Source organism: Solanum tuberosum, unplaced genomic scaffold (assembly GCF_000226075.1).
Source record: "Solanum tuberosum cultivar DM 1-3 516 R44 unplaced genomic scaffold, SolTub_3.0 scf00102, whole genome shotgun sequence".
Classification (NCBI taxonomy): Eukaryota; Viridiplantae; Streptophyta; class Magnoliopsida; order Solanales; family Solanaceae; genus Solanum; species Solanum tuberosum.
In genome coordinates this window covers 1,671,764-1,686,531 of record NW_006239028.1, presented here as the reverse complement: position 1 = coordinate 1,686,531, position 14,768 = coordinate 1,671,764, and the positions used below count along the sequence as shown (strand labels likewise).

General features: G+C 28.6%; 2 protein-coding genes and 1 non-coding gene across 3 annotated transcripts; 1 reads left to right on the top strand and 2 right to left on the bottom strand.

Moving 5' to 3' along the window:
* Positions 1 to 6,359: 6,359 nt before the first annotated feature.
* Positions 6,360 to 7,242, bottom strand: LOC102605080 (uncharacterized). Its single transcript, XM_006348904.2, has 3 exons — positions 7,119 to 7,242; positions 6,943 to 7,027; positions 6,360 to 6,835 (listed from the first exon to the last, which is right to left on the bottom strand). Exons 1-3 carry the CDS (start codon positions 7,122 to 7,124, stop codon positions 6,567 to 6,569), a joined length of 360 nt encoding a protein of 119 aa, XP_006348966.1. The 5' UTR covers positions 7,125 to 7,242; the 3' UTR covers positions 6,360 to 6,566.
* A 2,389-nt stretch (positions 7,243 to 9,631) lies between these two features.
* Positions 9,632 to 10,622, bottom strand: LOC102605417 (uncharacterized). Its single transcript, XM_006348905.2, has 3 exons — positions 10,487 to 10,622; positions 10,316 to 10,400; positions 9,632 to 10,209 (listed from the first exon to the last, which is right to left on the bottom strand). The coding sequence occupies exons 1-3, from the start codon at positions 10,490 to 10,492 to the stop codon at positions 9,905 to 9,907; spliced, it is 396 nt and encodes a 131-aa protein (XP_006348967.1). The 5' UTR covers positions 10,493 to 10,622; the 3' UTR covers positions 9,632 to 9,904.
* A 4,021-nt stretch (positions 10,623 to 14,643) lies between these two features.
* TRNAL-AAG (transfer RNA leucine (anticodon AAG)) lies at positions 14,644 to 14,724 on the top strand. Its single transcript has one exon. It is a non-coding gene; the product is annotated as a tRNA-Leu (tRNA).
* The last annotated feature ends 44 nt before the right edge of the window (positions 14,725 to 14,768 follow it).

Here is a 14,768-nt window from a genome sequence, read left to right as displayed (position 1 = left end):
GAAAGTGAGGGGTGCTTACCATCCGAGCAACTCCCTCTCGTCTAATATTAAACTTAATTAAACTTCAAAAATTAATTTACGAAATGAGAATTGTTAAAATTTATAAGAAGATAGTTGTCCACCACCTATATGGATACTATTATTTGTGTTGACATAATACTTTTTTTTTGTGGTTTAAATCCATATTGCTTTCATTTCTAAGATAATCAATGTTCTATCTAATTAAATGAGGATTGCAATCGTACGTTCATCCTATTTTTCATATTTTCTTCTAATAATCATTTAAGTTTCTTGGACGTATATATTGTTGGGTATATAACAAGAGTTAATGGAAAATGGAGGGAAGATGAAAAGAGAGGAACTTGAAAAGTCCTCTTATGCTTTAGTAAAAAGGCTTTTCTCCCTCATCGGTGGTGAAAAGAAAAATAGAAGAATTTAAATAGAGAAACATTTCTATTAATTGTTAAAATGGTTGGGAAGAGGGACCCTCCTCGCGCCGTCGTCGTCGCTCGCTCGGCTTTGGAAAATGATTCAGAGATTATTTTTTGGATAAAGTTTTGTTTTACTTATTTATTTAAAATTAAATGGCCAAAACGTTTCAATTAATTAGTTAATTAACCGAAACGTTCCGATCCGACTCGGATCCGCATGACCGGTTTTATTTAAATTACTTTCCCATTTTATTTGAATTTCCCACCGTTGGAGATGACTGTTCTGAAAGGTTGCAACTTTCAGGAACAGCCATGGCCGTTTGAAAGGTTGCAAACTTTCTGAAATGGTCGTGTGGTTTCTGAAAGGTTGCAACCTTTCGGAATCAGTTCCTCTTGGCTATAAATACCAGTTATTCTTCAGACTTTTTACTTACGAAAATTTCTGATTTCTTCTTCTTCTTTTGCATAAATATTTTTCGTGTAATTTACTACCGTTGAGTGGCTCGCGTTTTGGGTATCAATATACTGGTGATTGAGATCATTCTATCTTAGGAGGATATATTCCAAATCAAACCTCAGATACTAGAGAGGAATAATTTCCTTAAGGGGACATTGTGCATTCAGTAGACTTGATCTTTTTTCGTTTTGTCTTTTCCAGATTCTGGTATGTTTTACAGATTTTAATTTTTTGTGAATTAATTTATGTTCTTCTTTTCTTCACTGGTTCATTGGAAACTTTGGTAACTTCGTGTTTCTTCAAAGTTTTTGGTAATCAGTATTACTGTTTTTTAAACACAGATTGGCAACAATCTTAAGGAAATTAGTTATTTATTTTTAATCTGTGTTTTTGGTGGAGACAAAATCCTTTGTAGTTTTATACTCCTATTAAGTTTGCAATTTAAGTTATTGCTTACTAAGTTTGTATCGATTTTTGTTTATCAGAAATGGCAAACAACAATGTAACAGTGGTTGTTGCTGCACCAACCCGAATTGTTATACCACCAACAGAGAAATCGGGAAAATTCTCTGGTATGAATTTCAAAGGATGGCAGCAACGGGTATTTTTCTGGCTTAGCACTCTTTGTCTGTAGAAATTTACCAGTAAAGAAACTCCAGTGCCTGCTGCTGAAATGTTAGACAAAGAAAAATTCATGATTATTGAAGCATGAAAACAGACAGACTTCCTATGTAAGGGCTACATTCTGAGTGCTTTAGAGGATGACTTATATAATATGTATAGTGCAATGACAACTTTGAAAGAATTGTGGGATGCACCTTAGAAGAAATATAAGACAAAAGATGCATGCTTGAAAAAGTTTGTGGTCGCAAAGTTTTTAGACTATAAAATGTCAACTAGTAAAACTGTTGAATCACAAGTGCAAGAACTTCAACTTATTTTCCATAATCTGAATGCTGAGGATATGTTTGTAAATGAAGCTTTTCAAGTGGTTGCAATGATCGAGAAGTTACCTCCTTCGTGGAACGACTTCAAGAATTATTTAAAGCACAAACGTAAGGAAATGAAACTTGAAAATTTTGTGATTCGGCTCAAGATTGAGGAATATAATAGAATCGCCGAAAAGAAGTCTCGTTAGAGTTCGACAATAATTGAAGTTAATATTGTTGAAGAAGCTCCTACCAAAGGCAAGAAGAGAAAAAAGTCGAACGGATAGAAGTCAGAGGTACAACCAACAAAAACTTGTATGAAATTCTATTAACTAGTTGACATGTGGATTGTGGGGGATAGATTGTCCTTTAAAACTGCAATTAAAACCAAAGAGGAGAGAGGGTGTAGAGTTTAATTGAAAACGGAAAGAAAATCGTGGGGTCCATATCAAATACAATTAAATAAACTACAATGATGTATTGAAAATGGAAAAATACACATTAAAATAGTAATGCAGGGAATGAGAAGTCATATTATCAGCTGACCTATATTTTTATTTTATGTTTTATACACATTTATTTAACTTGTTTAATTAAGGATTTATATAAAAAAAACATTATTTCTATGTTACAAGATAAAATAGTATTTACATACACTTTGATCTCTTCAAATTTGTGTTACTTTTAAAAATGATTCTATATTACAAGATAAAATAAGATTTATGTATATTTTTTTTTTTCAAACTCGTGTTACTTTTAAAAATGGATATTTGATATATGGACTGAGAAAAGACTTGAAATGTGTAACAAAGTGAAAATTTTAAAAACTATCCTATGATATAACAATCATATTATTAGAGTATTTCTTTTATCTAAATGGTGTTAGATATATAACAACATTATATAGTACGAATTTCATTTTAATTTGGAGCAGAACAGTCAAATTTCTACTTATTACACTTTTATTAAATCGTACAAAGTTTATGCTAAATATGTTGAATTTTATATTTATTTTTAGAAATAGTAAATCAATGAAACTTCAATCTGGGCATTAATATCTTATTTGACATTTTTATTAAAATAAATATTAATTGACATTTTTATTAAAATAGTTTTAATCAGAAAATTTCAATATACGTATAAAATAACTTTTGGTTCGTTTCATTACTTTTTTATTGTGCACTTTTCTATTTTGAATACATCATTTTAGTTTATTTAATTGTATTTGACGCGAACCCCACAATATTTTTTCAATTTCCAATTAAACTTTACACTCTCTCCTCTTTGATTTTAGTTGCAGCTTTAAAGGACAACTTGTGCCCCCCTCCCCCCCACAATCCACATGTCAACTTGTCAATGGATCCTCATAATAAAAATTTTCTTCGATTGCTTTGAGTATATTTTAGCAAACATAGCTAAAATAGTCACATTCAAAACAATACTTTAATTTTCTAAAAATTCCACTTTTCAAAACATTTGATCAACAAAAACAATTAATCACACACTAATTGTGCTTCTCGAAGTAGATTATATATGAAAATTAAATAATCCAAAATAAACAGCTTGTACTAATCTGATCTTAGTATAAGGAAAATTAATACCCCTGCATTGTAATTTCGTGGTCTTATTTAGTTTGGATTCAAAATATAAATTTTACGTAGTAAACTTTTAAAGTTATCATCATTGAACGTTATATATTTTTGAAGCAATGAGCTAAAGTTTATTATTTGTTGCAGTTCTAGTAAACTTTTACACATTAAATTGATACTCTATATTAAAAATATTAAATTCAAATGAATTTGACAACACAAATAAAATCACTCAGATCATCCAATTATACGAAAAATAATATATTTTAATATTTGGAAGGCATTTACAGAGACCCAAAAAGATGGGAAAAAAAAACCAAAACTCTTCATCTACTAGATAGTCCATTAAGCTCTGGACAGGGACCAAAAACTTCAATGATTCACTTCATTGTGAACCAAATAGCTTTCGTTCAAATTCTATATATTTATTAACATATTAATAAATATTTGACTGTAAATACAGTTAATTATATTGAATCCCTCTGTTCCAATACTATACACTCTGTTTTCCATAGGCAATCGAAAATTGGCATTCACATAATGGAACAATTGGGTTCACCATAGGAATCTGTAACTTGGTAAACTGGGTATTGATAAGACGGATAGGCATAATAGTATGAGCCGGGTTGCGACTGAACAATGTCACCTTTTGAATATAATAAATACAGTGTCATGAAAAATGTAATAGGACCTTGACTATAATTAATAATAAGGATAAATTAGGAATTAAGTGTAAAATTATTTCATTAATTTCATAAAGTGGACAAGTATTGTTGAACATCTCAAAATAATATAGTGGACAACTATTGCTGGACGGAGGAAGTACTCTTGCGTCTCAATTTACGTAACACACTTACCTTTTAGATTTATAACCACATGAATAGTAGAGTCGTCGTTTAGACCATAAATTCCAAAAAAATTCTTTTAATTCTTAAATTATGTGTCAAATTAAATAGTATCACGTAAATTAAGACAGAACCAATATATGTTTGGATAAAAATTATTACTTCACTTATTTTAATTCAAGTATTTTATGATAAGATTCAAATATATTTTAATACATATTTTAATTTTAAAATAAAATGATTTAAAAATTCTTTTATTTTTTTGAAATTTTATATCTAGTCAAAATAAAACAATAAATTAAAACAAATAGATTACCAAATTCAGGTAATTTTTTCGTTTTAATTTATTTATCTTACTTTTTTTTAAAATCATTTCAAAAATCCCTTTTATGACACTTTTTAGTTCTAAATTTTATTTTCTTAAATTCCGTTAAAATAAAAAGAAACTAAATTGACGAAGTAATAGATCCTCTAAATTTAGTTCCAATAAATGGGGTCCCAAAAAGTCAACCTACAATTTGGACATTTAGAAAATGAACCAAGTCATCATCTTCCCCTTCCTTGCTTGGCAAGTACTAGGACGCATCATTTTTCTTGTTTCGGCGCAGTAAGGGCTATATGTCTATACCACTGTATAGCTCATGCAAAACGGGTACAAATGAATTATCGAGTATATGTTAGTTAGATTGTTATCTCTCGTTATAACTAATTTCTCTATAAATAATGAGTCGTGACTAAGTAGGAAATAAATATGAATCGACATGAACTATATATTAACAACCATATACTCATAGATTAGATTATTACATGAAAACCATAATATGAGCTGGAGTCTAGCGTCAAACATAATTGAGATGAGCCTAAGTCTGATATCATTATAAGAAATAATATTGAACTTAATTAAACTTCAAAAAATAGTTTACGAAATGAGAATTGTTAAAAATTATAAGAAAATTGTCCACCACCTATGTGCAGGGCCGTCTTGACCAGAAGGCCACTAAAGCAATCACTTAGGCCCCCAATTTCTCCAAAAGATTTACATATATATATATATATATATACATATCGTTTTTAGAAAAATCTCATGCGTTGATGAATTTGAAATGAATTTTTTGAATTTTTTTTTTATAATCCTTACCTCATTTAATATAGGGACCAATAACTGAGAAATTGAATAGGGTTTAGTTAGTTGTAGCATTCTTTCTATGTGGCTATCTATATTTGTTGCCTCATATATATGACTATTATCATGAACCAACATTATTATTCTTATATTTACTTTTCTAGTTTTCTTAATCTCCTTTCACTATTTTTATTCTCTCATAATTGAATACTCTAAAGCCTTTCAAACCATCAAACCTTCTACATTATGCAAAATTTATGGTTGTGTGTTCATAAAAACATCAAATTTATTTTTTGGTGTCTTCTTCAAATTTCAAGCACTAAAACCAATCAACGCTATATTAATATCATTATATCAACTTATCAAATTCAGCGCAACACTATTTTGATATCATTATATAATTTTTTTCCAAAATTCCGAGTCAAGTTTTATTGTTCTTACCTTATATTATATATTTTGTATTTGAAAATTTACATGGTTCACATTCTTACTTCATAATTTACGCATATATCCTACCTCTCCAGACTTCATTTATTGAATTATATTGAGTATGTTCTACGAGCATCTTTATAAAGTTTGGCTTTAGTCCCCAAACTCATTGAGACGACCCTTCCTACGTGGATACTATTATTTGTGTTTGACATATTCCTTTTTTTTGTGGTTAAACAATAGCCTTCATTTCTAAGATATATCAATGTTCTATCTAATTTAATGTGGATAGCAATCGTTCATTCTATTTTTCATATTTTCTTCAAATAATCATTTGAGTTTCTTGGAGGTACATCTATACATAGACTTCTTGCTACATTATTCTCCTAAGTATTGACAAAAATATCTTGTCACAATCGAGTTCTACTGAAACTTTATTCGTGCCAGAGATAAAACACTCCTAACAGAAGCAACTTCTATACGTCATCATATATTTTAATATTTGAAAGGCATATAAAAAGACCCAAAAAGATGAAAAAAAAAAAAAAAAAACTCATCATCTACTAGATAGTCCATTGGACGGGGATAAAAAACTTGAGTGATACACTATGCAAGTTCACGTGAATCAAATAGCTTTCGCTGAAACTCTATATATTTATTAACATATCAATAAAAATTTGACTGTGAATACAATTTACTGCCTTAAATCCCACTGTTCCAATACTATACACTCTGTTTTCAGTAAGCAATCGAAAATTGTCATTCACATAATGGAACAATTGGATTCACCATAGGAATCTGTAACTTGGTAAACTGGGTATTGATAAGACGGATAGGCATAGTAGTACGAGCCAGGTTGCGACTGAACCATCGCAGCTGCAGCTGCGGGGCCACCACCAGCCGGGCCAACGCTCACCAAGTCCGCCAGACCCAAATTCTTCCTCAATAAGCTCGTTAGAGTCACCGCGTCTACTTCTCCCACAACTTCTAGTTGGTTCTTTCCGTCCCCTGTTATAGCTGCTGATTCCACACCTAAGTAAAAAAAAACAATATATATATATCAGTTTTGGACCAAATTCGCACGATTTTTTTTTTAGCTATTATATATCAATATGAAACTTTATTCAACACAAAATTACCTGATTGAGAAGCAGCTATCTTGAAGGCCTTGGTTCGATATTTCCGATCGTTTCCATTCAAAGTTAGTCTGATAACAACTTTTTGCTGCACAAATTTAACAACATTTGTTAATATATAAGAGTTGAATTATATACTTAAAAAAATTTAAAAATTATATTTAAATTAATTTGTATACCTTCATTTTGTTTGTTTGATGGGGAATTAAAGTTTGGTTAGGAGTATAATTGAGTAGGCAGAGAGTGTAAAAGAGGAGGAATATTTGAAATGCTGAGAAATTGCAGTGAGAAATACTTGTGTATTATTGGGTATTTATAGACTTGCAAGAAAAATATTAAGATAGTTGTTTGAAATAAGGCGCGTGTGGAAGAAGAATGATTCAGTCATCCGCCAAACTCCGTACGTTATGAGGTTGACCTAGGTTTGATTGTATGAAGCCATAAAATGGTTGTTTGAATAAACTCTCCCATCTCAATTTATCGTGACACACTTACCTTATGGATTTATAAACACATAAATAGTTAAAGGAGTGGTTTAGACTTTAGACCATAATTTTAAATGACTTTTCTTTTCATTCTTAAATTTTGTATCAAATTAAATAGTGTCACATAAATTATAACAGAATGAGTATATGTTAGGATAAAAACTATTACTCCATTTATATTAATTCTAATATTTTTTTTCTTTTAAGTTTTTTTTTTTAAATACTTCTTTGTATATTTATAAGTTGAACATTTTACATTGTTTTAAATGAGAAGATTCAAAAGATATTTTAATACATATTTTTAGTTTAAAATTAAATAATTAATTATTATTTTTATTTTTTTGAAATTCTATATCTAGTCAAAATAAAACAATAAATTAAAACAAATAGATTACAAAATTCAAGTAATTTTTTCGTTTTAATTTATTTATCTTACTTTTTCTTTAAAAATCGGTTCAAAAATCCCTTTTGTGACACTTTTTAGTTCTAAATTTTATTTTCTTAAATTCCATTAAAATAATAAAATAAAAACAAACTAAATTGACGAAGTAATATATCCTCTAAATTTGGTTCCAATAATTGGGGTCCCAAAAAGTCAATAAGTCAACCTACAATTTGGATATTTAGAAAACGAACCAAGTCATCTTCTTCCCCTTTCTTGCTTGGCAAGTACTAAGGCGCATCAATTTTCTTGTTTCGGCGCAGTAAGGACTACATGTTTATACCATTGTATAGCTCATGAAAAACGGGTACAAATGAATTGTCGAATATCGGTTATCTCTTGTTATAACTAATTTCTTTATAAATAATGAGACGTGATTAAGTAAGAAATAAAAATGAATCGTTATGAACTACATATTAACAACCCTATACTCATAGATTGGATTATCAAGTGTACAAATAATATGAGCTGGGGGTCCAGTATCAAACAAAATTGAGATGAGTCTAACTCTAATATTGAACTTAATTAAACTTCAAAAATTAATTTACGAATGAGAATTGTTAAAAATTATAAGAAGATAGTTGTCCACCACCTATGTGGATACTATTATTTGTGTTGACATATATTACTTTTTGTGTGGTTAAATCCATATTGCTTTCATTTCTAAGATATATCAATGTTCTATCTAATTAAATGAGGATAGCAATCGTTTCATTCTATTTTTCATATTTTCTTCTAATAATCATTTAAGTTTCTTGGACGTACATCTATAGATAGACTTTTTGCTACATTATTCTGCTAAGTATTGACAAAAATATCTTGTCACAATCGAGCTCTATTAATGATATTGGAAAGACAAAGGCACTAAGCAACAAGGGAGGCTACTCACTACTTAAAAAAAAAAATGAATTAGAGACGGTTAAATTTGATAGCTGAATAATAAAATTTACCGCTAATTCTATTTAGCAATAAATTAACAATATTTTATTAAAAAGTATTTATCTACGAACAATTTAACAATAAATAAGTGATAATGTCCGTGACTAATTTTTTTTAAAAAGTTCTATATTATAAAAGTGGGTTAAATTTTATTTTTTTTAAGTTCTATATCATAAAAAATAAGTTAATAACATTATAATGACCATTATAAGAAGGTTTTGGAGTGTATTACGAAACTTGTTATGTTAGTTAAGACACAACACTTCTAGTTCTGGTCCCCAACCAGCGTACCCTCTTTTGTTTAAAATCACACTTTGTCTTTCTTTAGTTTTCTATTCGGTGTTTGATATTCGTATTGAAACTCTACTAAATCTTTATTCGTACTGGAAGATCTCAAATTAGGAAATAAAATGTTTTCTAATAAAGACGACTTCATATCAGGTACATAATGCCATATCAAACTATAATTGTGTTAATTATGTTGCTACTTTATCAATTTTCTTTTGATAAAACTAGAGATTAGTTTTAGTTTTTAGAGCAAGAAATTCCACTTACATTAATTCTATGTTAATTTCGCTTGTGGATTATAAATAGTGTGCATATCATCTACCAATTTTGAAAGAGTTTTAACAAACATAATAACAAATTAAATTCTAGATTGTTTTTTCTAATTTCTAAATTTATAAACTACTCAAAAATTAGGGAAATATATGAGCATAAACATATTACTCTTATCTTTTTGTCTCCTATCCATTTGACATTAAGGAAAATATTTTCCAGTTAATTAATTTTTTTGTATACGTCACATAGTTAATCACTTGAATCATTCACTACAAAATTCAAATATTTTATTACTTGAAACGGATTTACAAAGATGGAAACCAAAACTCTTCATCTACTAGATAGTCCATTAAGCTCTCTGAACGAACAAAAAAAAACTTAAAATGATACTCTGTTTTGACCTTCCAGTATCATTTTTTTGTATCGCTCAGGTTCACATGAACCCAATAGCTTTTGCTCAAACTCGCTAATATCTATCAACATATTAATAAATATTTGACCGTAAATACATTTTTATTATATCTTGGATCCCTCTGTTTCACATAATGGAGCAATTGGATTGACCATAAGAATCTGTAACTTGGTAAACAGGGTATTGATAAGACGGATAGGCATAATAATACGAGCCGGGCTGCGACTGTACCACCGCAGCAGCAGCTGTAGCTGCAGCCGGAGCTGGAGCTGCAGCTGCGGGCTTTTTATCGCCACCAGCCGGGCCAACGCTCACCAAGTCAGCCTGACCCAAATTCTTCCTCAATAACATCATTAGAGCCACTGCGTCCACTTCTCCCACAACTTCTAGTTGATTCTTTCCGTCCCCTGTTATAGCTGCTGATTCCACACCTAAGTAAAAAAAAAAAAATAACAATATGAGTCAAATTCGCACGATTTTTTTATTTATAATTATTATCAATATGAGACTTTATTCGACACGATTGATTGAAATTACCTGATTGAGAAACAGCAATCTTGAAGGCCTTGGTTCGACATTTCTGATCGTTTCCATTCAAAGATAGTCTAATAACAACCTTTTGCTGCACACATTTAACGACAGACGTTAATAAAAGAGTTAAATTAAATACTAAAAAAATTAAAAATTATCTTAAATTAATTTGCATACCTTCATTTTGTTTGTTTGATGGGGAATTTTTAAAGTATAACTGAGTAGGCAGAGAGTGTGTGAAAGAGAGGAATATTTGAAATGCTGAGAAATTGCAGTGAGAAAGACTTGTATATTCTTAGCTATTTATAGAGCTTATATTAAAGTAGTTGGATATAAAAGGTATACAAAAAAAGTTAGATTTTTATTAATGAAAAAATAACGCGTATTCAAGAAGAATGATTCAGTCATCCACGAAACCTCTATGCGTCAGGAACATGACTTAATTTTCATTCTATGGGACAAATATTTCCATTCTTTTAATTTATTTGTCTTACTTTTTCTTTTGATCAATTTGAAAATATATATTTCTAATAATTATTTTATTTTTCACGTATTGGTCTGTTGGAATTAATTTATTTTTAGATATTTTTAAATTTAAATAGATTTAAAACACTTTTATAATTGTAGTGTTTGAGTAAGATAAACACTTGTTTATAAGTTAAATAGTAACAAAATAAATAGTCATAAATTAGAAATTCTAAATCATAGTAACTTTAAGATTATAAGTCACAAGCTATAAACCTATCTTGCCTTGAATTTAAGACCATAAAATTCAAAATATTTTTTACTTTCTTAACTTATATGACAAATTAAAATCATACAAACAAATTAAAACATATAAAATATATATTTTCTCCATTTCATTTTATGTGACACCGTTTGACTTGACACGATGTTTAAAAAGAAAAGGAAGACTTTTGAAACTTGTGGTTTCAAACAATCCTTAGATATTTGTATGATTGAAAATTATTTCATTAAGAGGTAAAAGGGTATTTTAAAGTTAAATTAGTAAAATGATATTCTTTTTTAAACAAACTAAAAAGACAAGATTATCACATAAATTGAAATAAAAAAAGTATTCGAGTAAAAAATATTCCCTCTATTTTAAAAATCACTAAATTAAAACATTGTTTTGATATATTATGCATATCTAATGTAACATCCAAGGATGCAAAAGTTTCTTTTATTTTTAAAATTTTTTTATGGGTAATTAAATTAATATTAAAATACATAAATTAAAACAAAAAAAAGTACAAAATTCATATAAACTCACAATAGATCCTCTAGATTCTTCCTAATAAGTGGGGTCCCAAAAAAGTCAATAAGTCAACCTACAATTTGGACATAGAAAATTTAACAAGTCATGATGCATCTTCCACGCAATCACCAGGAAATTGAAAGAGATTACGACGTGGAAAAGTAAGAGACGTAATAATAACCATTTCTCCCTTTTCTTGCTTCGTACGCTCAGCAAAAATGGGTACGTTATTCAGAGACGAACTCAAGATTTGAAGATTTCAGGGGCATAAATATTATCTCAACTCAAATATAAGCTCATGATTTGAACAGTTCGCCGCACACCAATATTACCTTGAGCGTTGTAGGTAGATTTGAGCACAGGTCTCATGGGTGGTTCCTTTAACTTATACCAGCAACACTATGACAAGCCTATACTTTTTATGGGTGGACATTTAATTATATACTATAGTGTGGGTCCACCTCCTTCTCCCGCTATAACTAATTCTTTTATATATCATGATTAAAATGAGTCTAACTCAAATATCATTATAAAAAATAATATTGAACCTAATTAAACTTCAAAACTAGTTTATGAGTGAGAATTATGAGAAAAAAAATATATAAGAAGATAATTGTCACGTTCATAATTGACGTGGACGCTATTATTTGTGTTAGACATATTCCTTTTTTGTGGTTAAATCTATATTAGTTTCATTTTAAAAATAATCAATGTTTTATCTTTAACATTACGCGTACAAGTTACAACTAATTACATAAGAGTTGAAATTTGAAAGTCTCAATAGTACCTTTAAACTCTATATCATAACATTATTTGTAATTATATATATTTTGATTATTATAAATTAAATATTATAGAGAATATATAATATAACATAATATAAAATATTAATGCTAAAAAAATATGTTTTGAATAATTATATCCATCAAGACTCGAATAAATAGAACAAAATATTTTTTAATTTTGTTGAATTTTGAAATTTTATAGTCCTCAACAATTTTATTGACTTGAGCACAATCTTAAGAGCCAAAATTATAAAAAAAAAGTTTCAAAAAGTTAAATTCAGATTTTAATACTACAATATGTACCAAATCAGTAATTTGACCTTATAAGTTCATTTAGATGGTGAACAAATTATACTAAAATTATCTAAATTATAAGGGATAAGGGTCTGAAAAATACCCCAACTTTGGTCGGATTTGCTGTTGCGATACTAAACTTTCATAAGGACCTATTACCTCCCTAGACTATTTAATACCGTATTTTAAACATATATATTTGTCCACGTGAACATAAAAAATAATGCAAAATTATAAATAGTAATGTGTCCACGTGGGCACATATATACCTTTAAAATACACAATTAAATAGTTCAGGGGGTAAAAAATACGTTATTAAATAGTCTAGGAAGGTAATAGGTCCTTATGAAAGTTTAGTATAGCAACAGCAAATCCGACCAAAGTTGAGATATTTTTCAGACTCTTATCCCTAATAAATAACGATGACTATTATTTATTCTATTTTTCATATTTTCTTCTAATAATCACATAAGTTTGTCGGACGTACATCTATAGAAAGACGTTTTGCAACATTATTATGCTAAGTATTGACAAAAATATTATGTCACGATCGAGCTATAATAATTAATAATATTGGAAATACAAAAGCACTAAGCAATAAGGGAGGCTAGGCACTACCAAAAATACATGAATTAGACATAGTCAAATTTGGTAACTAAACAATAAATTTTCTTCTTAATTCTATCTAGTAATGAATTAGCGGTAGATTATTAACAAATTATGTTATCTATAATATGAACAATTTATGAATAAATTAACCATGAAGATCGTATCTAATTTCAATTTTTGTTGTAAGTCCTATTTCATAAAAGTGCATCTCACTTTATGTTTTCATATTATATGAACTTTAATTTGAGGGGCTTTCCAAAAATTAAAGAGCTTGTGCTAATTTGGCCAAAATGTGAAGAAAAGTAGAAGCGTAACTACTTTTTGTTTTTAAATAGAAAAATTCAGAAAAGACAATTAACTTTTTGGAATTATTTCAGAAAAACGTGTTTAGACGGTAAAATGTATTTCTTGATTAGTTGTTAACCAAACGAGTCAACCAGAAGACTAGAGTACTAATTAAGTTTAAATATAAAATTTAAAATTATTTAGAATTCTAGAAAGGATGTTTAGCATATTAATAATGATCAAAGCAGGGTCAAAGGTTGATGTTGGAGGTGATATCATACAGATTAATTAACAATGCAAGATTGGATCAGTGAAAAATTTCACATTAAAAAATGATGCAATCAACTATATATTAGAGGGTTAAATACTTCATTATTATAATAACTATAGAATAATTAAGGTAGTAGCCATTGGCAATAAGATTAGAGTAGGTTCCTTGTCATTATATAATACTAATGTGTCTTCTAACATATCATTAATCTGCTAATTAACTATAGTAATTGATTAGTGGCCTCTCATGGTCTCATAAGTTATTATATTCTCGAGCAGACAAATCAAGATTATTATTATTAGATCAGTGAAAATTCTATGTCCAGACTTAAATATTTTCCATCTAATATGTATATTAAATTAAAGTTACGAATTTTAAATATTCATTATTGAACAAGACAAATGTATAACATGAGCCTAGTCAAGTTTCAAGTCATACTTTAATATAGATTTAAATAAGCGAAAGAAATCATGATTAAGAGTAATTATTCCTTGAGGGTTGTTACAAATCATTTTACATATCTCGTGTTATATTATATTATGTTGAATTGTTTTAATGAAAATATTATTACGTTAAGAAAATATTATATTATTTCCTGTCATTTTTGTAATGTCATGCACTAGAAAAATAAGTCTTCTAGCGGAATTAATGATATTACTTTAAAGTATCTCGAGAAAATTCATCTAGATTAATAGTAACTTAGTCATGATTTTCGAAAAGTACACAAGAAAATTTTCAAATTTTGCTTACTTTTCGAAACAACCAAACATTAAAAAATATTTTTCAAAAAAATAATAAATTAACTAGGATATGATAAATATAAAATATCATTGTTGAGATGGCCGAGTTGGTCTAAGGCGCCAGATTAAGGTTCTGGTCCGAAAGGGCGTGGGTTCAAATCCCACTCTCAACATTATGATTTTTTAACAGTGTATAACATATATATATATATATATA

Bases quoted from the DNA above. Each gene is read 5' to 3' on its own strand.
- LOC102605417 (XM_006348905.2), bottom strand. The intron at 10,210-10,315 runs GTAATTTCAATC...TTTTTTACTTAG, and splicing joins GATTGCTGTTTCTCAATCAG to GTGTGGAATCAGCAGCTATA.
- LOC102605080 (XM_006348904.2), bottom strand. The intron at 6,836-6,942 runs GTAATTTTGTGT...TTTTTTACTTAG, and splicing joins GATAGCTGCTTCTCAATCAG to GTGTGGAATCAGCAGCTATA.